The 27,435-nt window shown below is 40.4% G+C and overlaps 1 protein-coding gene across 1 annotated transcript in view; it reads left to right on the top strand.

Moving 5' to 3' along the window:
- The first annotated feature begins 308 nt into the window (after positions 1-308).
- The window catches only part of ipo11 (importin 11), a 126,111-nt gene continuing 98,984 nt past the window's right edge, over positions 309-27,435 (top strand). The window contains exons 1-7 of the mRNA XM_069683786.1: positions 309-446; positions 2,944-3,044; positions 8,559-8,631; positions 11,242-11,445; positions 19,259-19,391; positions 19,660-19,718; positions 24,336-24,384. Of these exons, the coding sequence (XP_069539887.1) occupies positions 309-446; positions 2,944-3,044; positions 8,559-8,631; positions 11,242-11,445; positions 19,259-19,391; positions 19,660-19,718; positions 24,336-24,384 (757 nt within the window). The remainder of the gene's footprint in view (positions 447-2,943; positions 3,045-8,558; positions 8,632-11,241; positions 11,446-19,258; positions 19,392-19,659; positions 19,719-24,335; positions 24,385-27,435) is intronic.

The raw sequence follows: 27,435 nt of genomic DNA, 5'->3' as shown, positions 1-27,435 counted from the left end.
TGCTTTTCTTTATTCTGAAGGATTTGTTTCTTTCTCCCTATGTTTGACAGTGATTTCAGCACTACTTGATCTATTAAAAACATGGGAGCGAAAGGGATAACGACGGACAAAAAAAACAACATTTTTTGTACTTGTAATTTGACTGCCTCAGCTTTTATTTGCTGTTGTATTGTTCTACTTTTCCCTCAGGTGAAACTATTTTAAACGTTTTTTTTCCCTGAATTGAGCAAGAACTTCTCACCACTCTTGTCTGTTTCTGCCTCCTCCCCTCTCCCCTCTCTCTTCTCCCCCCGCAGATATATCCAGCTATGGATGTGGACGGTGCCAGTTCAGTGGTGCTGCAGGCCTTAACCCAAGCTACCAGTCAGGACACAGCTGTGCTGAAGCCTGCTGAGGAGCAGCTCCGGCAGTGGGAGACCCAGCCAGGCTTCTACTCTGTCCTTCTGGTGAGGGATGATATCAAACTATTGGAATAAATCTGCTTTAGTGAATACTATTAAAACCTAAGTAGAGATGTTGATTAATTTGGTGTATTTTACAGAACGGCTGTTGATTTTGGGCTTGGTTGCACTTTGGTTTATAATTAACTTAATTTGTAAAACGCTAAAAATACTTGATTAAGATTGTGAGATTTAAGGATTTTAAAAAAGGGTTTTGAATTCTCTATTAGAAGGTTTTATTAAAGGAGCAATTGGCCCCTGGAAAAAGCCACTGTCAGTCAAAGCTGGTGTTCTCTGTAAAATCGATAGAAGCAATAATATTTAAAATTGGCGCCATAGCTGTGGAGAAAGTCGTACAAACAGCTTGTGGTTTCGCCCATTCTACATTCCTACAATACCCAGCATGCATTGCACCCCTCCCTCTGAAAGGAGCAGCCCAGCGAGAGACGCTGGAGTGAAATACTACCGTTTTCCAGTCAAAGACATTGATCGCTGCAGGCAATGGCTCAGAGCGGTACAGAATCTGCTAAACTGGTGGATAGTCTAAAAAATTTCAGGTTGGCATTTAGCAAGCTCGCGCGCTTTAGACGCGCTTTACGTAGTCTGGCGGAGGTTTTCCAGGGCCCATTGGAGAAGTGGATAGCGTCCTCCAAAGGCACAGAGCCAAATTGTATTTTTTCCTACCATAATGGCATTAGCTCCCCATAATAGCATGATAGGACTGGGGTTGAAAATCGTCAAACTGGCCCTTTAAACTTTATTCAAAGATGTTTTAACCACATTTTTCAATGTTTCAATGTGGTTGAAAAGTCAGTGGTGCATCAAAGCTTAGTGTGCAATCATCTTCTCTATCCCGGCGAGCACCTAACTTTTGGTGTTTATTCACCGCACAGCCTATGTTGCCCCTCGAAGGATTACCTAGACATTGTATAAAATGTGTTTGTTTACGGTCTCAGTCAGGCTTCAATGAGAAGATGGAATTCAGTTTCGTCTCTGTGCATTCAGAAGAGAAATTGGCCCTGGATGTGTTCTGCCCAGCTGAGCACAAAGATGTTTTTCCATTCACATAAAATATATCATTTTCTATATTTTTGTGATTAATACACGGTAGAAAGAAGAGAGAACACAATTTCCTGTTTAAGTCAAAGTATGTCTCAGAAGACAAATTTTCTTATAGAACCAGTATGGCTTGTTTTGACCTGTATGGCTAACCATCCTATCTTTACACAGTGTCTGCTATTTAAAATAAACAACATATAGGATTGTGTGCAAGTCAGACATATCTTTTGTGTTTTGTGGTAAAAAATTTAACCACAGGAGTGTTAGGAGGGCGCACAGTTTCAGTCTTTGATCATCTTTGACTCCTAGTTAAAGCAATAATTCATTCATTTAAATTAATGTCTGTTAAGTCACTATCTATCGCTGAATGAGGTAACACAATGGTGATTGAGCCTATGGCCCACTCATGAAAGCCTTTGCGTTTGCAGTATTCCGGCTGGGTCTTCGACGACTTTTGCTGAAAAAATCAGCAGTGGTTGGTCTGCCAGAGAGGGTAGGCGGAGCTAAGCAGCAGTTTTTTTCCCCCGCAATCTACTATGCAAAGAAAAGATTGATGACTATAGATACAACTTCAAAAATAAGTGAAAATCCAAAGAAAAAGAAAAAATTTGACGCTCAGATGAAGGCAAACTGTCAAAAAAGGAAAGTGCTTATGCTTCTTCTCTTGTAGCTTCTGTGCATCGTTGGTCCTTATCAATTAAGCCAAAGGTCCGCACTGTGTCATCAGGAGAGTTATATGTCTGGACATCACTACAAACATAATACTGGAGCAACAGCACCAATAAATCTCATCGTCAGCCAGGCCAGCTAAATTCTGCTTCCAGTGATGCGTCTCATAAAGGTTTAGTGGCAGAGCGCCGATTATTTCTTGCATCTTTACTGTGCAGCCCTGCTAATGGTCTTTTGTTCCCCTGATACAACAGAGGGATGTTTTATATCTGCATTAAAACAAATATAAAATTCAAAACCCTTTTATAACTGGTGTTTTTTTTTCCTCCTAAAGCTGAAAATACAAGAGCCAAGACTCCAATCACTTGATATGACTGTGCTGCTGTCTGGGGAGCTCCTGCCTTTGCAGTGAATAGGAGAATGACTTTGAGAACACTTTGACAGTACTCAGCAAGAGTTTTTTTTTAGGGTAATGGCTACATTTTACAGCTCGGGAATGTTAGCACTTATGAAAAAAAAGTACATTAGTGTGTACAAGTTAGATTACAAATCCGGCTTGCTTTGTATTTTAATGGAGCTGCCGCTTGAAGTGCTGCTTGAAGGAATCAAAGGTCTGCGTCGTTATTCTTCAGTTTGTCGAGTTGAAGTCTTTTTGTGTGGCGTACGCCGAGCTGTCACACATAATTCAACTATGTCAGTCCTTAAATTGGCTGGTATAACCCATTTGAGTTGACAAAAACAATGTTAGCTAAGCATTTATTTCTTCCCCTCACAGAATATCTTCAATAACCACATGCTGGATGTGAACGTCAGGTGGCTGGCTGTGCTCTACTTCAAAAATGGCATTGACAGATACTGGAGGAGAGTAGCGCCTCAGTAAGTGCCTGCTCGTGTCTCTTGTTCCCTATTGCTGTCAGCCTGACTCCTTGCCTATTCCATCTCAGAAGTTTTCTTCTTCTCTCCTCCACTGCTCGTCTTTATTCTCCACTTTATTGTCTAATTCACTCCTACTGTCTCTATTCATCAGTTTTTAATCTCTCTGCCTGGTTTTGAGGCTTCATCATTCTCCTCAGATCTTTCTTTGTCACAGATTAGTAGTAGCATTTTGCAGTTTTTTCCCTGTCCTCATTGCCTTCATTTCCCCAATTGTCTTCTCTTTCACTGGTTATAGCCTACGTCTGTACTTCTGTCTCCATCGCTTTTCACAGCATCCATCTTTCTCCTTTTCTACTGCTCATACTAATTTTTTCATATCATTGTGCTCTGATTTTATACTCAGTCTATTCTATTGTCTACCCTTTGTCTTGTTGCAGAGCAGCTTTGGGTATTCAAAGCTCTGCTCAGTCTTTGGGCAGCTGGCTGGCTTTTGTTAGATTTGAATTGAACGTTTGCTCTTAAACTTGCAGGACAGCGGTTGGCCGGAGGTAATAAGTTCTGCTCAGCACTCTGTAGCCGCTCTTTGACCACTTCACAACTCTGCTCTTCTGTTCTTTCTGTCTGAAGTTTTCTCTTTTTGTAAAGTATTCCCCCTCTCTTCAGTAGTTCAGCAAACTATTTGCCAGACTGCTGAACAAGGGTTTTGGTCCGTGTACTATTTATGTGATTACCTTTGGAACATTGTCATTAATCTAGGGGTTGGATACTATGTGGGACAGCACAATGCTTGTGGTGTCACTATACAAAGCGTAGGCTGCATTATATAGCATTTTTATTCAGCAATTACTGTGATACAATATGAATGGCAACTCAGCTCAAAGTTCAATTTATACTCTACAAAACAATAACCTAACATGCTTTAACATGGTAGTTATATATAGAAAGACCTATCCATTCTGTTATCTATACCGCCGGTCCCAGCTGTCATCGGGCGCGGTACACCCTGGACTGGTCGGCAGTCAATCACAGGGCTGACACATAAACCCCTTTCCCACCTAAATTTATCGTGTTGACGCAGGTTTTTCAGACCTGGGAAGACTTGCTTATAGATGCCGATTGTCTCTTTTTCCATTGCCAGTGAAGTATACTCCTGTCGGGCTCTTTTCTGCTGCGTCACTGTCCGGAGACAGGGTTAGTAGACAGTGAAGATGTTACATGGTTAGGTCTTTATTGTATCTATTACTCATTCAGTCTATTTACCAAACTCGGCGCTGACAAATTTAGAACGATGTTCGAGCGCTGCTCGGACGGAGACGGGCGGAATTTGTGGCTGAGATGACGAGGAGTCGCAGAAGTTACAGATGGAGCACAGCATCGCGCTGGAGAGGGTTAGAAGATTAGCGTGTCGACCTGGGTTTTGTGTTCCCATCACTGCCGATCGGAGCTGAGGCGATAATTACCCGGGTCAACTGCAGAGTCATTTGACCCGGGTCTGAAGTTTTTTTGACCAGTGAGAAAACGGCTATAGAGACAGACAACCTTTCACACTCACACCCACAGGCAATTTTAGAGTCACCATTTAAAGTAATGAGGATGTTTTTGGAATGTGGGAGGAAGCCAGAGTACCCAGAGGGAACCCACGCATGCACGGAGAGAACATGCAAACTCCGCACAAAAATTGGGATTCGAACTAGAAACCTGCTAGCTGTAAGGCAACACTTACACGCTTACCTCTGCACCACTGTGCAAGAAACTGGCAAACTGTAGATGATATGTGCCGTGTTGTGCTCTGCTGGGGCTGACAGGGTTATTTCAGTTTAATGGAGCCATCATTAGTGTTATTACTTGCACCTGTCCTTTTTATCTGTGGCAAGTCAAAAGGGCTGCTGTGAAAAAAGGTCAATTGCTTTTTCATAACTTCCAAAAACTCCCCCTCATGGCTTCTAATTAATGCCATCCAGGACTAACCCAGGCCATCCATTTGTCCGTAATGCTTTATGTAAATCAAGCTTTAAAGCACAATAGAACATTTTTCAGAATGGTATGAAAATCAGTAAAGGGAACGATTAGATACTTGTTTATATGTGGGCTATATGCTGTACCTTACACATACCTTACTTCATATGATCCATAAAGTATTAACTTGCCTCATTTTAAAGCAGCAAAAGAACCAGATGTATAGTTTTGTTTCCTTTCCTCCATCTCCTCCATCCATTTCCAGGCTCCTAGTTTATATTTTTTTTAAAAGAAAGTGACGCTTTGAATAAGTAACTGAGAATTAACTCAGATTTGAACACATCTTTCTGCCTATATGTGTATATTTCATGGTTTTATAAGCGATGTGGACGCACACTGATGAAATATTAATGACGCAGAGTAATGCTGTTCTCTGAATGTGCTGTCTCCTGACTGATTAGAGTGTTCGTGCCAGATTTAAACTCATTGCTTCTGTCATGAATGGGGCGATAGATTAAATTGACGTATTGTAACATGAATGTTTTGGATTTTGCTGCAATAACTGTCACCTTACAAAGGTTCATCGGTTTCTTGCCAAGTAAAGAATGAATTATTAACACTGACATTTTTGAAAGTCACAGGTGGAGAGTGGATAATAATAAATAAGAAATTGTGTAATCAGCTGTACCTCAGGGCAGAGTCTGTCTACAGTAACACAAAGGTGCACACTCATGGCACTGGATTTGTTTTGTTATATTTATGCCTCTACACGGCGACAGCAGAGGCCCGGGAGATTATGATTTCAGCTTATATTTGTATTCATCAGTACATATATGTATATACGCTCACCGGCTACTTCATTAGGTACACCTGTACAATCAGTTCAATACAAAAGCACGGCCATGGATTCTGCTATTATGAAGTTAAGTTATTGTTGACTCTTGTTTTGTTGAGAGTGTGAAGTGTAAATACGATGATGTTTATTACCAAGGCCATAGTTAAAGGTGGTGTTGTACTGAACTTAATTATGTTGAGATTTTTGTCCTCCCTGTTTACATACATGAGGGGCCAGACTATTATAAACACCTCTGAATATAATGCAGCTCAGTACAGCCCCACCAGTCATCAGTTATGATGACCTTGATGCTGAAACATCATTGTTAACTCACCTCTGTGACTGCTTCAGAAAAAAGCCTGTGCATTACAGGCAACATAAAAGCAAATCTTATGGCTGAGCTGGTGTATTGGATAACATTACATTTTGTGGCCGGTGAGTGTATAGTATGTCCCATTCTATGCTATATCTCAGAAAGGCTTTGAGGGAACATCTTCAAATATGGCACCATAGCGAACTTGGACTCAAGGATGGACTGATTGCATTTTGGAAGTTCGAAAGGCCAAGGTCACTGTGATCTCTCAAACAAGGAGTTTGGCTACAATTCAAGATTTAATACGGTCATTATGACACAGTTTCACAGAAATGTTGGATAAAATGAGGAAGTGATGAGATTTTTACACAAAGGTCAACTTCACTGCTGCATAAAAAAGTCCTGGAAAACACTTTTCTGTCCATTATTTCTGTCCCTTTCCTGGAGGTAATTTCTTTTAACTTGGCCCATTTGCAGTAATGGAGGTATTTTAAGCAGCAGTAACTTTTAAATGAGATTTTTTTTCTGTATTTAGAACCTTACCTTGGCTACCTTTTGTCACCTCAAAGGGGTTTTAACACAACTTTCTTCTTATTTTTAACTGTCGACTGAAGCCTGAGCACAGTGACCTTAAGACACAATGCATTGGATTAAGATGAACTCAAAAGGTGCGGCAATTTGAACTAAAAACAATTTTTTTGCTTTGAGGAAAGCTTCACTCTCTTCTTTGTGCCTTACTTGATTTTTCCCCCCGTCATCACATTTTCTTTCTTCTTTTGCTTACAAACGCAGATCAAGGCTCAGGCAAACTCCTGCTTATGTTAATATATCTTTCAATCTGTCGTGCATATTTCTTTAAAACTTGACTCTGCTGGACTCCTAAGATATGTGTGCAGTGTAAATCTTGATTCACTAATTCACAGTCTTTTCCACTAGTAATTTGTCTTCCACCCATATCTCTTCTCTCTCCGCCCAAGGTTGCAGCCTGATTTATTCCTTACATCAAACACCCTCCCACTCCATCCCGCTTCTGTAGCATTTAAAGTAGAAAGAACAGGATAAATTAGATATGTTTTTAAACAGATTCTTACTGTCACTCTTTTGCAAACAACCCCTTTCTGTTTGCAAGAACTTGGACTCATGTTGCAGGCTACAAGATGTGAGTAGCAGTGGGGCAGATGGTTTATTGAAGGCTTACTGATGAAATCAGGCAGCTGGCAGGTCCTGCACTTTGGTGATTTGTACAGGGTTTTAATTGATCCCATAAAAACTTGGCAGATTGATGTCATATTCATATCTTAACCAAATTAAAGTTTTACGGTTCTGGTCCAGAATTTGAAATTAAATTATAAGGAGTCTCTTAGGGTATGAGCTGCATTCAATTTTGCCAAGTCGACTGGCATCCTGTCGTCATAATCCAACGTGATGGCTCAGAATCAATCTCACCTTGCAGAAAGATGGTCTTGGCCCGGTGAAGAATTAAGTCACGTCAAGTCAGGTCAAATTTATTGGTATAGCACATTTAAAAACAACGTGAGCTGACCAAAATGCTTCACAGACAGTGGCAGATGAAATATTGTAAAAAGACATAACAAATGATGAAGATAATGAATCATGTAGATGAACAGATTTCAAAATACATTTGAATGCTTGCAGTCATTTTGAAGGCCAAGGAAAAGAGGTGGGCTTTGAGCTGTGCTTTGAATGAATTAATTGAGTTGGCACTTCTGATATGAGGAGGATGTAGATGTGTCTTCTGCATCCTTGTGTATTACTCTCGCTGTTTCTCACATGCATTTCACAAAATCTTGAGCATTTTTATTCACCCACAGAGTAGAAGACAGGCAATGTTTGAACAGTGTGTTTACTGTGGTAGGTCGCTAAATGTTTCTACAAGCTACTCGGTTTTGATTCTTTCACTTCTGTAATCTATGAAAACAATTTGGCTGACTCCCAAGAGGTAAACATATGCACTATATTGTACTAACCCTTAGTAACTGGCCTTCTCAACTTAAAGGGGGGGTATTATGCTAATTTCACAACTTCATATTTCACTCTGTGATACCTGAGGAGTAGCTTAGCATAATTTATAGTTTCTCACACTGATGCTCTGGGCAGTCCCTCATACAGCCTCTGCCTGAAATGACTCATTCAGCTCGGTCCCTTTCAGAAACGCTGCCCCGACAAGCCCACTGAAGCCTGCTGACGCTGCACTTTGTGATGTCACAAAGTGTGAAACCTGGTGTTCACAGCAGACTGAGCTGAGAAGCCTGGGGATTACTCCAACATACTTTTACCTACAGATTTGAAACTTCACCAACGTTTAGTCTGGACATCCAACATTGTAATATTGTTTTACTCTTTCTGACCACCTTCTAATCTTCTCTCTCTCTGGTTGGCTTGTTCACAGTGCTTTATCAGAAGAGGAGAAGACATCACTGCGTGCTGGTCTCATCACAAACTTCAATGAGCCTGTCAATCAGGTGAGTAATAAAAAAGGGATGTACCACGAAAAATGAGAAAGAAACCGCCCAGAATTTGACCCAAAAAAACCTGAAACATACACAATTAAATATTGCAGCCCTTCGCAAAATGCACTAAAAAGCAATAAATATAAAACAAAAAAATAAGAAGAAACTTCAAGATGGTTAATTTGTGGACTGGGACTTAATTTAAGGTTCAGTAATGTTTTTTATATATTATTTGGACATTGTGTCTTTATTGGGCAATTTGAACGTGAATGAGCACACAGGAAATTGAATAAGAAAGGGGTCTGACTTGCAGCTAAGCTGGACCCAAACTTGCAAAGTTATGTCGCAAGCACTGCATGCGCTATGTACTTTCTTGATAGGCATCTCCATTCCACAGTTCTCTTGAGAAAGATGCAACAAACAAATAATTCAAGAATCAAACTCTGTGTTGTACATCTGTGTGAGGGGACATGGGGGATGGCCATGACTGTTGGCCTTCCATCCTGGATTCTGCAGCTTTTATATCCCTGAGGGAGAGTCCTCCCACATCAGGACTGATGGGGTCCATATGGCAAGCAGTGAATGCCATTTATATCCCATATGCCTCACCAGTCACAGCCTGTCAATGTCAAATCAAAGCTCCAGAAGGGCTTTTGCATGTTTACACTCAGACTGTGCCAGTGTGGTTTGCACATTTAGAAGTTCTTGGATTTCGAGCAACTTCTGTGACCTCACCTGGCTTTCTATGAGAACACAATGACTTATTGATACTTCCAAATTGAATTTGTATGCGCACTGATTATTAATCGCCTGGTTAAATTCCATTTATAAAGTTTATTGAAGCATGCATTATACAGACAATGCAATGAATCCCCATTATCTTGTTTGTTACTCATTGTGGCTATAAAAGAATAATAAGGATCAAAAGAGTAAAATTTAGTGAGCTGCTATTGCAGCCTAAATCTCTCTAATGTCAATATATATTGGGCTACTTTAGTGGATTTGGGAATAAGAAATGAAACTGCCAGAACTGAAAATATGTGGTTGGCTCAAGGATGTCATAAACCTTAAACTACTGTTATACAACCACCCCTCTAAGTGTCATTTACAAATTAAGAGTGGGATTTACAGGGTAATAACAGGGCAGGTAACTTTATGCCTGCTGGATATGAATTGGATGCACAAAATAATAAAAGCACTCCGCAGTGTATCAAATACACATCTCCTTACTATAACCTTGAAAATGAAGTAAAATCAACAACTCTTTCTTTGGACAGGATTAGTTTTGGCTGAGTGAAGCTGAGCGTAATAAACTGGCAACTGTTTGAGTTCATCTGTTCTTACCAACAAGCACCATATCTCTGAAGTGCAGATATAAATAACCTACATCTGCCTGTTCAACCAGATGTTTATGCTAATACTATAGTCATGATAGAAATGCCAGGATGTTTGAACCACAGCTTTCAAAACAAACTTTATACGGTGCAGGAAAAAAAAACGATCTATTGAAGAAAAGTAAAGTAACAATCTTGATTTATTAACTTTACAATGCACACTTACTGCTGGGCTTCAAAGTGTCCTTATCAGACTTCTTGATTGAGCTTGAATGATTAAGTGTCTCATCCCCAGTCAATGTCCAAGAAAGGGCAGATTTAAAGTGTTAATCTCGAAGATTTAAGTTTTGCTCTCTTTGACGGCACCTGTGGTGATAAGCAGTAATTGCAGGAGCACACTTCCCAGATATCCAGACAGTGTTGCATGTGTGACGTCCACGGTTTGTTCCGGTTGTAACTCTTGATTTTCCTCGCTGACGGTCGCTTTCCTTTTCAGACTGTTTGCTTCATCTGAGCGTGGAATTTGTTTCTTTTTCTTTGGATTTTCACTTATTTTTGAGGTTGTATCTGTAGTCATCGATCTTTTCTTTGTTTGTTCAGTTATAGTAGATTACTGTTTACTCGCAACTTACTTGCAGAGACCGGAAAAGCAGCCGCTTAGCTCCGCCTACCCCCTCTGGCAGACTAACCACTGCTGGGTGATGGAAAAAGCGTCACTAACTGGGTGCCGCTTGTGATTTTCTTTCTGCGAAAGTCGTACCAGACACCCAGTCTGTAATGCTGCAAATGCAAAGGCTTTCATCAGTGGGCCATAGGCTCAATCACCATTGTGTTACCTCATTTGGCGATAGAAAGCGACTTAACAGACATTTATTTAAATGAAAATCCTCGAGATTATTACTTTAAACAATAAATGCTCAGCAGGTGATGAGATTATGTGGCACACATTATACATTTAACATACTCCTAGTAACACAAGCTTTGAATGTGAGTGTGACGTAACACATGTACAAGCAGTCTGTTCTGAAAGCAACTCAATCTATGTGACTGATTCCATGTCGTGTTAGAAAAGTATGTATACTACGCTATATACAATATATTATCCCACTTGTCCAAACTACTTATATGATATCACATCTTAATACATTTCATTATATTGTGAGGTAATTCAGAATGTTCTGGATAACCTAAAATGCCCATCCAGTTTCATTTGGTGTAACCACCGTCTGCTGCCTTAATGCTCTGCCTCTGGTCATTCTTATTTCCTCTCTGTGTTTCCTCTCCACAGATAGCGACTCAGATTGCAGTGCTGATAGCCAAGGTGGCCCGTCTGGACTGCCCCAGGCAGTGGCCGGAGCTCATTCCCATTCTGCTCGAGTCCGTGAAGGGTCAGGATGGCCTGCAGCAGCACCGAGCGCTGCTAACCTTCTATCATGTCACTAAAACCCTAGCGTCCAAACGTCTGGCTCAGGACAGACGGCTTTTCCAGGACGTGAGTTCAAAGCTTTTTCTATTTTATCAGTTACTTTGCCACTACTCTCAGCTAAATATCTTTAGAACCTTACCTTCTTTAATCTCATAGCTTGTTATTCTTTGCCAATCCCTCTGTCTTTGTGTCCCCTACATTTCAGGTGAATTTAAGTAAAAAAAACTACAGAAAATAAAAGTTAAACATCATATGCATTTTTCTGCTTTGCTGTCTTATGCTTGTGTTCTTCCTTCTGACTTTGGCGTGCCCTTTTTTTCTACTTTTGTTCCCGGCAAAGACTTCTGAACATGAATAGATATGAAGCAAGATTACCTTGAGAGTTGTAGCTTTTCAGTTTCATATTTTGCCTGAAGGAGATGCTGTTTAGCTGCTGTATGAGACATGTCAAATACTGCATTTATGGCAGCCAGGTTCTGTGCATGCCTTTGGTTCTGTTTTCATGCATGACCGGAGAGTGATTGACATGTTTGGGAATAGATTTGTCTGTGTTTCTAGTTGTGTGTGTGTGTGTAAGATAGATTGTGTTAAAAGGAAGGCTTCTTTTTGTAAGTTAATGTTTCGTTCAGAAAGCCATCTGTTTTTTACCATCAATGGTTTCAAAGAACACAAGACTTGAGAAGAAAGACAGTCTTGAAGAGAAGAGGTATAAGGCTTATTGTTTCACACTGAATGACAGTATACACGCGCACACACACACACACACACACACACACACACACAAACACACACACACACACACGTATACCTCTGGTCTCTTTCTTCTCTTACCCAGCCTCTCTCTATATCTCTCGGACGGACAAAACAAAGCCAAATATACTTTGGCAAGAGTTAATATACCTGGGCAGCCCCCAAAGTACAGTCTTTGTTTGGGAAACACTGTGATAATGAAATGATCAAACAGAGCAACAGAGGGAGAGAGAAAGAGTGGCAGAGACAAACCAGTGGACCATCGGAGGCACTGACTGAGATCAAATAGTTGGACGTTAGGCAAAGGCATCCTCTTTGCCAAAACATGTGCCCTTAGGCAATGGGAGGAATAAAGGCAGCCTTAGCCCCATTACACAATTTTTTTTAAATGATGCCCTGATGACTTTGACTCTAAATGATCCATGCAAAGCAGCCTCTCCTCTGTCACGACACAGCTGGCTTGGGTGGTCAGTATGTGTGCATACACCACACGTTGTGAAGAAGTGACCAGACAAAGGACAATGCATCACTGTTGGTTTCAGTTTCAGAGGCGTTCTTTGTCCCATGAGTCAAAGTGTTTTTTAATGTGAAGTCTGACTATAGGACACATCTACTGATTTTTGTTTTTACCTATTAAAGAGGTAATCTCAAAGATCTCAGTTTCGTTTTCTTTGGCAGCACCTGTGGCAACATCCCACATATCCAGACGGTGTCTTATGTGTGACTTTCACGTTTGGCTCCGGTTGTAACTCTTGATTTTCCTCGCTGACGGTCGCTTTCCTTTTTAGACTGTTTGCCTTCATCTGAGCGTCGAATTTGTTTCTTTTTTCTTTGGATTTTGTTGTATCTGTAGTCATCGATCTTTTCTTTGTTTGTTCAGTTATAGTAGATTACTGTTTACTCGCAACATTCGCAGAAACCGGAAAAAGCAGCCGCTTAGCTCCGCCTACCCTCTCTGGCAGACCAATCACTGCTGGGTGAACGCACCACTTGTGATTTTTTCCGCAAAAGTCGCCACAGACACCCAGTCCATAATAATACTATATACTGCAAATGCAAAGGATTTCAACAGTGGGCCATAGGCTCAATCACCATTGTGTTACCTCAATTGGCGATAGATAGTGGCTTAGACATTTACTTAAAAACTACTTAAAATCTTTGAGATTATTACTTTAATAACATCAGTTTTTTAGTCGTAGGTATTTTCATGTTGGTTGTTTGGTTACTCCGCTACACGAGTGAATGCTCTCTCTGTCCCGTGGTAAGGCTTTGTTATCCAAATTCCAAATATAATGGTTTAATTTTGGGCCAAACAGTAGCAACAAAACTCATTCTGACCCAATATGACTTCCATTGTTTACATTACCTAACAAAACTGTAGTTTTATAGTAAGTTGTACTTTTTGATTAGTCACTGGTTTCCTGAAAGTTACCTCTGCCATTTATTCACAGCGTCTGCATTGTCAGCTAAGTGCCTCTTCATGCCCAAGCTCTCTCTTTACCCTCTATGTTTACACTACTTCTTCCTCACTCGATTGAGTACGAACATAATGTGTGCGTAACTGTTATGGATGTGTGGGGGTGTTTGAGTGTGTCGTCTCATTCTCGATGACTGCGTCCTCTTCTCTCGTCCTTCAACACCGACTGAAACAGTTGGCGGACCACGTTGACCGCATCATTGGAGATGATGCACCGACAGCAGTGCATTGGTTTGATTCACCGGGCTACTGGTGGAGGCTTCAGCTCGACTGATCCCCGGACTCGGAGCTACCCAGATAGTGTCAGGGAAGAAAAGGGAAAGTAAGGGGTGGTGAGAGGCAGAACGTGGGTGTGTGTAGATGAAGAAGTGATTGAAGTAACCAAGGGCTGCTGATGATAGAAGGAGGGATCACAGAAGAAGTATGTTACGGAGTAATGAAGGAAATGGTTTAATGATGAAGTAGAGGCTGCATTCAAGGAGAAGGAGGGTGGAATCAACACACGGAGTGATTTCTGCCTTCAGATTTTTAGAAGTAAGCAAAAGTATGTATCATATAGGAGGGAACTAGATGCGATGAGATTTACAACAGTATCATCTTTATCTTGAAAATAATTAACTGAACAGGCACCAAAACTAGTTCGCTCTTAAGTAAAGCTTTATAATGCTATAAAGGCCATGCCTGAATAGCAATGTGTCTTAAAGCAGTTTTACAATTGAGTTACAAACTCTCATTGCCACCAAACAGGATGCTTGTTCAGTCTCATTTAGGGATGCAATGATTGACAAAATCAGGGCCGATACCGATACAGATGTTTATAACAACAATTTTACTGATATGATGTTTTTTTCAATAACTGTAATTTTTGTTATTATTAATGCCCTCGTCTATAAGGGTCCAAAATTAAGTTCAATATTAAATCAATTATTATATGATTATCAATTAAAAGCCTCTCAAGCCTGTTTTAGAATAACCTGGTCATGGTACAACATTTCTTTAAGCTCCCAATTCCCACCAAGCTTGTGGATAGTTCCCACAAGCTGCCGAGTGAGACCTCTTGCCGAGTAGAAACACTCTTTAAAAAAACCCAAAACAAAACTCCTCCGGTACAGGGCCGTGAAGGTCTTCTTGTAAGCAGGATCCAGAGAGTTCATTGCAGGTAGAATCCAGAGCTGGAGTGTCCAAGGAAGCAGAGCCAAAATTCAAGGGATTACAACTACTGCAGATTGATCTTGATTCGGTGCGTCATCGCCGGCTGCGTCATGACCGAGAACCTATTGGCTAAGAAGTGAATTGCTTCCAGGTGTGGGAGGTTGCGTAAAAGCCAAGACTAAAGAATAATTACAGACGGAACGCCACAAAAACAGTGGCTACTGCCATCGGCGCATGCCACCTTATTTGATTCTGATGTTGAGCCGATGCATCGGTGCATCCCTAGGTTCAATCTTCCAATTTAACTGTGGATGATTTTGCCCTGAGCAGCAGCATGGGAGACAGGATGACATATCACAATGAATATAACTCAGGAGTACGTGTATCAAAGTGGATCTCAACACAAGTGTGTCATGCCTGATCCCAACAGGCTGGCTGATATGAGCAGCTGTCATTCATCCAGGATACGATATATATATATATTTATTTATACTCTCTTGTGTTCGCCCGGTGGCTCACATGCAGGTGCACTCACCATACTTTGATGGAATTGAATAGAAATACTTCCTCAGTCAGACACAGACATTTTAACTTCTTACATTTAAAGCCTTGTGTGGCAGCCATAGAGACACTGCATTGACATTAAGTTGCTTTTTGTGACTCTCAAACTTGCGATACGTTTAGAGATGACTGGGGCAGGTGAAAACCAGCATCTGGCTTTGTGCTTTCAACAGCAATAGAGGGCCAATAACCCACAGGATGGGTTTTCATAAACAGATTGTAAAGGGAAATAAACAGCACTTTTCTTGGCTTCTGTTTGGCAGTTGTTTGTGCTGAAATTGGGAATCATCTTGCAGATGGAGGAAATCGTTGGCTTTTATTGAAATTTGCCTCTCTGTTGTCTCTGTCTGCAGTTTTAAAAAGGGGCAGACTCATACACACAGATATACACAGGTCTTGCAATTGTAGGGCACACACACATGTACACACAGACTAATGCACCACATAGAAAGGAATAATAAGTGATACTAAGATTGTCTCTTGAATAATTCATCACCAATTCACAAAACCCATTAATTGGAATTCATATTGTTCCCTGTTCACTTCAGCCGGCTAAATAAACGACTGCTTTCCTCTGTGTGGACGATTCTTTAAAAATATGTATTTCAGACCTTTAGTTACATAACTCTTGGTTACCCAGAGAGCAGACTGAAGCTGTCCAATGTAAGGAGGTTACATGATATGGAGATTTAAGTTGTTGTCAGGGGACTCCAGCGGCTTGTGGTTAGGGTAACTTATTTTAGGTGTGATCAGCTGTAATAGTTCTTGTTAGAGCTGTGTTTAATAAATACATTTTTACCATTCGAATCGATTCTTACTTAAATGACTTAATATCAATTAATAAATCCAGTAAAAACGTGTCTGATCGCTTCTGAAGGCAGCACAACTCAGCTCATCCCCCCGAAACACGGCAGTGAGGGAGACATGCCCAGACTTGTTTACTGCAGCTACTACAGAGACATCAGTGATCGCAGACAGACTCTTTTTATCATGTGTGCGTCCATCGATATGTAAGTTAGTTTTACACTGATGTATTTTACTCTCTGTTAGTGTCGGCTTTGGCTGCGAGTGTATTTTCGGCATGTTGTTATACAGTATCCCTTCCCTATAACTCTTAGTCTCGTGTGGTTTTGTTCTTCGCACTATGAGATCTCGTGGCTAAATCTTGCTCAAGTTGAAGCCCAGTTCGTTTAATCAAAACCATTTACCCAGATTTTGATAATGCACCAGGTTAGAGGTGCATTGATATTGATAACAAAAATTGAATCGATACCCAACCCTAGTTCTTGTTGTGCTGTTTCATAATGCTTTTCAGTACAGTTCGCCAACCACGGACCATGGAAGGGATTACAGTCTGTTCAGTAATATGTGTCTAGCTTTGAAATGCCTAACTTTCAGGCAGTTATTTTTGTCATGTAAAAAAGCCCACCTTTTGACTGTGTGTTTTGTGCTTTCTGGAAAAAGCAGGTGTCATTTACCAATATGCTAATACTTGCTTGCTGCACATCTGTTGCAGAATATCATGGGGATGCATTATCTGCCCTCTGCCTGTCATGTTCAAGTTTAGAGTTCTGATATTGGCAGGGTTGTTTGGTCGAAGCTCCTATAAAAGTCCCAATTTTTTGCGTGTTTTAAATCAATATCCCAAAGAATAAATTATTAATTTGCTGGGGGAAGAGGGATGATGTTAAATTAGACCCATTTACTGGGATGACATTTTTTTAAGCACTCCAACAAAGTTGTTTTCAAAGTTATTTAAAGGAACTTGTGTTGTCAGAGCTATAATTACAGTCTTTGACTCAATGATGATTGTATTTTTTCACGACACCTTCATTACACTATTAAATGACTGTGGCACTCGACAGTTATGTGATATATTTATTTCATTTGGCTATATTTATACCTGTGTGTAGTCTGCAAGTGTGACAGACTGGCAACATCTGCGCGGTGTGAGAGACATTAGAGATGGCTAATTAAGAAATGATTATACAGACTCAGGATTAAAGGTACCTCGTGAAGATTTTGAAATTCTTTTGGCAATACTTTTATGAGGAAGAAAAGCAAGCATGTAAATTATACACGTCTGTGCAAGTCACAATGTAGCATAAGGAGCTGACTGTTGTCCCTCGCTAAAGGAAATAGAACAGTGCATGATGAAACTGTAAGCTTCAGTATACTGTATGACACCTGTAGACAGATTACATTACCTCTTGCTTCAATAGGTGGTTAGAATGCAAGCACACCGTAACTAGACCTGTTGAAAAGTGATGAGACAAACACACAGGCTAACACTTCAGTAGATTGCCTGGAAACGGAACACCAAGGGTGAGAAAGTCAAGAGAGGAATTTGATTTTTTCTTCAACTTATTTCATCACTCTTAGGATCCATGCTTTGGATTAGACTCTGATCTGAGGAACGGAAAGTGCCAAGCTGTAGAGAAATCTCTCCAAAGAAGAAACTTGCCAGTGTTGCAGTTTTCTGTAAAGAATCTATCAAAGCCAGTGCTGTGCTGTCAAAGTGGGGATTTCTCTTTCAGCAGGCATACGTCACCATCCCAACCACTGCTGCTCGGATTTGACACACTTGACACTTCAGTGTTAAGTACAAACCTACAGATCCTCTGTCAGTCAGTTGTTCCGAATATTCCTCTCTGTATTTCTTTGCTGTGTAGGATTATTATTGGAATTATGCACACTAACTATGACTAATTAGTGGAAGAGGGTGTTTACCCTAATTAAGCAGCAGGAATTTCTTATGATTGACACAAAAGTGTGAGAATGTTTGTGTTTTTTCTCACACTGAAAAGGGCCAGCTTGCCGATTTTCAACCTCAGTCATATCATGCTATTATGGGGAGCTAATGCCATTATGGTAGGGAAAAAAAATGCAATTTGGCTCTGTGTCTTTGCAGGACGCTAATTGCTTCTTCAATGGGCCCTGGAAAACCTCCACCAGCCTACATAAAAAGCGTCATCTGGCGGAGGCCAGGGAGCTCACTAAACTACACTTCCTCAATCGAGGACGCCACCCCCGATGTCATGTCTCGTTCAAAATTGTCAGGTTTAAAATGTAGACTGCAGACCTGAAGATTTTTTTAGACGATCCACCGGTGTATTCTTGTCGCATTCCGGATTCTGTTCCGCTCCGAGCCATTGCCTGCAGCGAAACGGTAGTATTTCACTCCAGTGTCTCTCGCTGGGCCGGTCCTTTCAGAGGGAGGGGCGCAATGCACTCTGGGTGTTGTAAGAATGTAGAATGGGCGAAACAACAAGCTGTTTGTACGACTTTCTCCACAGCTATGGCGCCAATTTCAAATATTATTGCTTCTATCGATTGCAGAGAACACCAGCTTTGACAGTGGCCTTTTCCATTTGTCTTGAGCAGTTACTCAGATGTAAAATGTACTCTGTTCTCTGCTCTGTTTGTTCTTTTTATGAAAGCACAAACTGAACCCTAATCCAAAGGTCATAATTGTGCCATTATTGTTTTGTGCTATTGTCTGATCCACTGGGCCGGGCTTTACACTGCACAGCTTATGGGACTTGAGAGCACTTTAATCTACCTTTTTGATGATATTGTTTTGCGTCTAACGGAGATAGCCCTCTTTTAATATGACTGCAAATGACTTGGGGCCCAAATATAGTTATGGCAGTGGTTGTAATAGGAAGTTCATTTAATGCTTAAGTGGATATGTGACTCAAAGGTACCTTTTTTCTGCTCTTGTTCTCTGTGAATGTGTTTTGTGTAAATATTCTTGTATTTGGATCACTGTAACCGTTATATGCCGGTTTGCACGCATGCAAATCTGGTGTGCAGTTACATTAGGGATTTATTTCATGTGTTAACCAGACTCGCCTCAAACGCCCGCTGTTTAAAAGGTGACCACTGATCCAGAATAATCTATCCATGTGAGATTGACTGCACTGTTTATGTTCACAGCTGGCGTCGGGAATCTACAGCTTTGCATGTTCCCTGTGGAGCCATCACACCGACTGCTTCCTCCAGCAGATCTGTGCCAGAGATGAGGCTGCAGCGCTCAGCTCACTGGAGAGGACCCTGCTCTCTCTGAAAGGTAGCAACATTTGCACACACGCAAACTCATGCATGCTCGTACAGACACAACACAACTGCATGACATGCAAAACGGTGCATTAAACTATTAATAAAAAAGAGTAGTTGGCTTATAACCTTACGTTATTGCTTGTAGATTTTAACAAGATGTAATTTTTTTATGATCTTTCCACGATTTGACAAAAAACAAGCAGACAAGTTTTGAACATCCATTAATTTGAAATGAACAACATTCCTGCATACTAATTTATTCAATCTGCTCCTGTCAGTGCTTCGCAAGCTGACAGTCCACGGATTTCAAGAGCCACAACAGAATATGGAAGTGATGGTGAGTCTTTTGTTTTTTTACACTTTTGGCTGTTATACAACCTCTCATTTTTTGCAAAAGCTGATCTTTTTGCTCTTGGTGTTTCTGAGTTAAAAAATGCCTACAATCTTAGTGTGCAAAATGTGAAGATTGAAAGTGCCTAAAGCTTTGTCTCAGTTCAAAGAGTCAAGAGTTCTGTATGAGCTCTTCTCCCACCCTCAGTGTGAAGAAAGTTCATCTCCATGAAACTGGTAATTCAATTTACTTTAAATCTTTCTGGTTTAGAAAAAATAAAATAATTCAGCTTGCGTCTTGGTAGGGTTTTTGTTCCCTCATGGCTCAGAGTTAATGGACTCATTTGCATAGACAGGCCCTGTTCTTTGAACTCCTGCTGCATATACTGACTCCTGCCTGTGGACGTGCCAATGAAGGTTTGATGAAAGAATATCGATTTTTAAGATAATAATGGTAAAAAATTAAATGCATAAAAAGAGAACTGTTAAGCAAGAGATGTACTAAGAGGATTTTTTTTTTGTACTTTATTTTTAAAGTTTTGCATTATTAAACACAAATTGGAGAAATTGGAGAAAAGAGGAATTTAAGGACTTTTTAACAAAATTAATTTAATTTTTTATTTCAAGCTTTATATTTCACTCTGTGATACCTGTGGAGTAGCTCAGCATAATTTACAGTTAAAAAAATACCCAGGCAGGCTCTCATACAGCCTCTGCCTGAAACCACTCAGTCAGCTCTGTCCCTTTAAGAAACCCCGCTCCATACAAGCCCGCTTTCTTCTGATTGGCCAGCTCTCAGAAACCTTTGTGATGCCACATAGTGCAGCATGTAGAAAAAACAGTGTGAAACCTGGCGTTCACAGCAGCCTGCAGACAGAGCTGAGAAGCCTGGGAATTACTCCAACATACTTTTACCTACAGAATTGAAACTTCACCAACGTTTAGTCTGGACATCCAACATTGTAACAATATATATATGTCTTACAATGTGAAACAGCATAATACCCCCTCTTTAACACAAAAGAATAATACCCTTCAGCTGATTTTGAATCTAGAATTCACCAGATTAGAATTGGAACTAAAAATAAGTAGCACAATCATACCTTTGCTTGTACTCTCTGTGCTTCCAGTACTGTGTCTTTAGCAATCAGGGCAGTCATGTGATGCTGCTGACTGTAGTTTGGAGGAAGAAAAAATTGAAACAGCCGAGTTCTTAAGCAAATGCTTTGATGCATTTAGAATTAAATTATCCAGCAGGGCTGTCAACTGACATTAATGTAAATAAAAAGAGTGAAATGGATTTTTTGTTTAAGATAAAGTCAAGAGAACTAAAAGACAGGCCTGCTTTAATACTGAGGAAAGCAGCCCTGGGGCAAATAATATACAAACATACAAACTATTATACAGAAACCTGGTTTAAAAAATCACAATGTAATGACTAACAAACTAGGATTTTTTTTGTTTTTGTTTCATGTCATTATGATTCAAATAGTTTCACTGACTTGATTTAAGACAATATAAATTAAGACATCATTGTGGCAGCATTCCTCAGTGTAATTATTATGACATTTTTGCCACTTCTAGACTGAATTGATCATGTTATGACTTATTAGTCCCCTAATGAGACAGTCTTTAGCTTGCAGGCTGTATAACGGTTCAAACAGTCACATTAACATGTCATTTGGCTTGAGCTGTCCCTTGTTATTCCAGCTCAGTGAGCAGTAATGGTTTGGAGTTAATATTTCATGTTTAGATGTTCATGTTGTTATTACATCAGACTAGCGACTTCCTACTTTAGGTTGTCGATAGAGTATTAACCGCTGAGATGCTCACTGTGAACCTTGTCCTTGCGTTCAGATCATGACTATAACTTTTACTATATAAATTCAACCGATGTTTCTCTTCATTGAAGTAGGAAACTTCTTGTTGTTGAATAAACTAGATTTGCATTTTCATAGATTTTTTGGTTTTCTAATTTGAGAGGAGAAGAAGTAATTCTCCAAAGTTTCGAATTATTGCTGAAATAAGATGCACATTATTATTCCAGGAGGAATATTTATATGTCTTTAAAACACGTCTGGAAGGCAACAGCAGGTGGCTGAGCAGGTGACTTTCTCTCAGTTTCTCTTTGGCTGCTGTATAGACACAAATAAGAAACATCCTCAAGTCATGTATCCACCTATCTGCGACTGATATCAGAGCTTTGTGTTGTTCAGTTGCTCCTCTTGTTTTCCTCCTAATATTAGTTTTTGCTCCTGTAGTCTGACTGGAACGTTATCATAAACAGTGTTTAGATTTCAATTTGGATGTGTCTAGCATCAGCTTGTATTACCTGCAGCAAATTGAACCGAAGGAATGTTGTTGTTGGTAATAGGAACAGCCAAGGTGAGTCAGATAGGGATAATGTAATTTCTTTCAAACATACTGTGTAGAATTTTTAACAGTCTAAACGTAATACTGAAGCCTCTATATGGCCTACAAAAGCGAAGCAGACTATCGGCAAGAATATTGACTTTTCTCCATATAGTTATTCTTAGTGTCTGTCACCAATTCGGATTTAATAGCAGCGTTATTATAGATTTACTGTATATATATATTTTTTTACTTTTTAACCACTCAATTGGGTAAATTGAGTCAATGTTTTACAATTTCACTCTCTGTTAATAAAGCACTGTTCTGTAACCTTAAATCATGCTGCAAAACTATAATCGCCCCAGGTCATAAGGGGTTTCCAAAACTGGTGATTATGGTTCCAGTGTTACCCAGACTTCCTTGCATACTTTTTTTCTACTCTTACATTTCAGTCCCTGCAGGATTTTGCCTGAAAAAAATGCCTGATGTTGCTGCAGATTTCGCAAAAAGTTGCACATGCACAAACGCTTCAATAAAGGGATCTATTGGCTGAGCGAGCTGTTTGTCATCTGACATCACTTCTGGTCGATTTCTGTGACAAAACGCCAAATAAAATGTGTAAAAATGTTACAGGAACACAGCCTTAGGAACACAGCGTCTGATTGGTCAGTAAACTCAAACAAGGGATTTTTTGGCTGTTTTGTTTATTTATAGTTTGAACATCAATATGATGATGTGTCCTGAAAAAATCCTTTTCATACATGACTATAAAAATATACATACTTTTCATTTATACAACTTCATCATCAAAATTCCTTAAAAAATGCATGGGATTGTTGTTTTGTTTTATTTTCTGATATGATCTCTGGGCTACAAATACGGACTGAAAACTAGTTATTTACCTTGACCTGACCACAGAGTAGGCATGTGTGTGTTAGCAATACTATTTTCATTGTGTTTAAATGCAACATACAGAAGACTGGAGAAGCCACAGCCATCTTTTCTACTTGCTGTGTCGGGGCCTGAAGGCAATATTTTGTCTTCATTCTAAAAATTAACTTTGTGGATAGATAGTTTTTCCTAATCTTCACTGTGGCAGCGCTGGAGGAGAATGACATTTAGTTTTGGAACACTGACAGCAGGTATAGAAAGTATGGTAGGACTGCCATAGTGATGCATTTATAAACTTATTTTATGATTGAATATTGTTTTTTTTCCCCCCACTTGCTTGATCTTTAAACAAGCACTACATGTATCTTTTTTTTAAATATATGTTATCTTGCTAGTCCCAAGGAAAATTATACATTTTTGAAAGGCAAAATAAGTTGAGAGATTTTAATTAATAATTCACCATAACATTTTAAATCTGGAGCAACGCTGTGAACATATACTTGACCGAACACGACTCAAACATGCAAGTTTAAGTGTTAAATATACACTCCACTGCTCTGTCAGATAAACTCTGTTACTCTGTTTACCTTTACAGACCTCTTCTCATATCACTTCTGACGTGCCCATTTGATGCCCTCCCCTGTCTGCCCTTTCCTTTTTTAACCGCCTCAATCCATTATCCTGACGTTCATTTACTTTTCACTTCGTCTTTGTGTATTCTTCCCCGAAAGTGCCATAAGCCTTGCTTCTCTTCCTCGTCAGCTGTCAGAGCTCTTTCATCGTGACTAATTCAGCAGAAAACGTCTATTGTGCTCTCCTTTTTGCATCGTTTCTAATTTCCACAGTATTTTATCCTTCATTCACCTTTCCTCCCCCTCTTTATCTAAATCCTACCATTAGATTAACAAATGCCTGCCGTGAACTTTGTTGTCTATCATCTCCCACCCCTTTCTCCTGTGCTCCGTGTGTGACCCCCCTCTTTCTTCACTAAGTCTGTTCGGTGCTTCAGTTCCTGGCTCGTCAGCGTTGGCTGGATGTGTGATTAATGACACTGCTGTTGATCTCATGGCTGAACATTAACGCAGAACTAAACAGATTGCATCTCCATCTATCATCTAATTTCCCATGCTAAGCTGCGTCTACACCAGGCTACTGAAAATTGATTCTCTTTCATACTGTGTAGCTGGCACTTTTATTTATCCTCCTGAATACAGAGGCAAGTGTGCCCACGCTCACATCCGCAGGCACAAACTTAACTTATTCCCTTGTTAATATATCTGCTTCTGGGCATTACAGATGAAGCAATCATGAGAGATTCAACTGCAGAAATGTCAAAGAGATTAAACTTTATCTCACCCTCTCTTCATCTCCTCCTTTTCAGGGTTTCCTGAATGCAGTGTTTGAAAGGCTAAAACAGTTCTTGGAATGCTGTGAGTACTCGTCTCTTTCTCTGTCCTCAATCTCTGATCCTAGGCTTCCCCCTTCAGTAAACAAACTCAGTTACCGGTGCCTGATCTAATGCATGCAGAAGGCACCTATTTAAAAGTCTAAGATACTTTATAATGAAGTCTTGGTCCTATAATCACATAGCATAATCTAGGTCTGAAAATTAAAAGGTTCAGGCTGAGTCATCCAACGGGGCTTAGTTTTTTATCCAGAGTTTCTCTTCTTGTGCTTGTTTTTCTTAATTTAAAGTTAGGGGAGTCTGACGTATCAGATGGAGCACTGGATACAAAGGCCGTTCTTTCACACTCTTTGGCCAATCAGATAAAGCCCCAGCTAGCCGTCAGCTACTCTCAGATAAGTTGGTGTCAATTTGGAGGCCTCCGCGAGGTTGCCTAACATAAAGGCTGATGGAGAGAAGAAGCAATGGAAAGACCTCGTGGTTTAAAAACCAAGAAACTTAAAGTCCCTTTTTTGTATTATATCTTTTAATGTGCAACTGATCGAACAATTGGCACATTTTCTTCTTGTTCATTGGCTTAGTTGTCTCAGCATCTCTTGTCCGTCATTCTGTCAGCTGCTTGGAGCACTTGCCCCCACTCTTTACAGCCAGCCTTAAACATGTCTGGAAACCAATAACAGCTTTCTGTGTAGTGTCAAGAGACATGTCAAGAGATGTCAGGCCTTGCCTCTGGAGTCTCGTATGTTGCCTTATTGTGTGAAGGAAGCTCTATTTAAGTGGAAGCAGCCATGGTGTTTAGCTGAAGATATACTTACTTTTAACTACACGTTTGAGCATGCATGATTGCTGCCGCTCGTTTCCTGCGTTTGTTTGGCGCAACTGCTGAACACGTCCTCAAAAATTTAAGCTACATGTACACGAGACTCAGCATGCACGTGACCGGTATGGGAAATGTAGAGGCAGAGGGGACGTGACAGGGTCAACACAGAAGAAAGGACAACAATGGCAGAAAGTTTTGTAGAAGAGCAATTATCCGGATCAGTACGATGTGTCATTGCGTCAGACAGGAACAACATTCCTTTCAAAACAGCTGAAGACAGATAAGGTTAATTTAAGAAGTCGATACGGAAACCTGCTAACTAAATGGAAACAAGTCAGATACCGTTACGTTCGTGTACGGAGGAACATGTTGGAGAAACGGGCTGGGGACGGTGCCGACGGTGTGTTCTGTCCACCGACCACACAGACGCTGTCGCTGTTAACCTCCTTGAATGTCGCCATGTCTGTTGTTTACATCCTGCACATACAGTTGTTGCATACAGCCTGAGCTCTCTGGTGTGCCCTCTAGCGGTATCCTCCAGGACCTTGTTGTGTATGCGAACGCGAGGTTAAAAGCGAGTATATCTTCGGCCGTAGTGTTTGAACCACAATTGACGTCCAGCACTGCAAACTCTGCACTCATAGTTCCCAAACAATTACTGGGTACTATCACTATAGTACCCTATATATAGGACCTTTTTGGCACTTGGAACTTTGGCACAGAGACGAAATGTAGTCCCTGGTTCCTCTGGTTAAATCGTAGATTTGCACTATGGGGAACTTCCTGTTGTGGAAACACCCCATGAGTGAAAAACCTTTGACTGACAGCTGCCCCGTGCAGTGAAAGTGCTACCTCACTCCCTGTCAGATCTCTCTTTCTAATGCTCCTTTATTCTTTTCCATAGAAGTTTGTCGCAACAACACCCGGTGAGTTAGAGATAACTTTCAGCCATGACTTCATGAGCTGCCGTAGCAGCAGATGTTAACAAAAAAAAATATCATTTTAGAGATCGCCACTACTATCAATTCCAATATTTACTCTGCTGATGGCAGTGTAGACAGGGTCAGGGTCCTGCTGGTATTTGGGCCTGGAAGATAGTGGAAACGGACAGGCAGCTCACAGCCGGGCTGGGGAGAAATATCAGCTCTGCACAGCCTGATAAGGTCAGCTATATAAACAGGTGTTTTTGGGCAGTCTTTGTGGTTCATTCCGATGTCTGGCTCTTCCTGTTAGATGTTTGTCCTCTAACTGAGGGCACCTGTCTTTTTCTGTCAGTCATCACATTGTTAAACTTTTTGCTCGGCTACATGTCTGTCAGAAAAAGTCAATGTCCTTTACTTTCAATGTTCTTAAGTTTCTTTCATCATGTACTTAATCTATCTCTGTCTATATACTTCATTTATTGGTTCTGATGTCTGACCTCAGCGACAACATCTGCTTACATTACCAGCTGTCTGCACCTGTTAACAAGGAAACAATGGCATGGGCACAAAGTCAATACCACGCAGCGTGCTTTGCTCTGATCTACATAATCCCTCATCTGTACACAATCTAAAGAAGCACAACAATGCAACCTTGAGCCAGATAACTTTTTTAAATCATTCTAGTGTCACTTTAAATTTGAAGCTGCTGATAGAAATGAACGGTGTAGTGTATAAAGGGGAGAGGAAACGATGACCCTGGCCCTTCAGAAACGATTGGAGGAATGCCAGAGAGCGTTACGGTCTGTGCCGATTTCATCAATAAGGTTGACAAGGAAGTAAACTACAAGGGGCATCTTTATAGGCTGTAGCATCATGAGTGGTTTTATGGAGGCTAAATTTACATCAGAGAGAGTGAGTCACTCATGGTCATTTTTATTTTTTTGTTCTTTTTATTATGGTACTTACTAAACACACCTTGTAATAGGCCCGTGGGACTTTCAAGGCAGTAAGGTGAAGTGGGCATTTGACCTTAAAGAGGAAGAGTTTCTTGTACTAAATCTGGCCAATGTGAATAAATTTATTTTAGCATGTTTTGAGTTTCACTTGTGGTACTTCTTGTCATCTTGCTCCTACTCATTCGTACCATTCAAGCCGTTTCCCTTTAACCTGATGTCCATCATGGCTGTTTTAAATAGTCAACATCAGACACAAGCTAAGATTTTTTGTTGTCTAATGCTCCATGACACACTGAGAAGGTTTCCTTTTAAATAGTGATTCACTCTCTTCAACTATTGACAGAGTCTGTTCTTAAGTGGGCTACGAGCTGCGTAGA

Source organism: Semicossyphus pulcher, unplaced genomic scaffold (genome assembly GCF_022749685.1).
Source record: "Semicossyphus pulcher isolate SPU_LCO1_2020_fin unplaced genomic scaffold, fSemPul1.0.p SCAF_6, whole genome shotgun sequence".
Lineage (NCBI taxonomy): Eukaryota > Metazoa > Chordata > Actinopteri > Labriformes > Labridae > Semicossyphus > Semicossyphus pulcher.
This window is presented reverse-complemented; position numbering and strand designations above follow the sequence as displayed.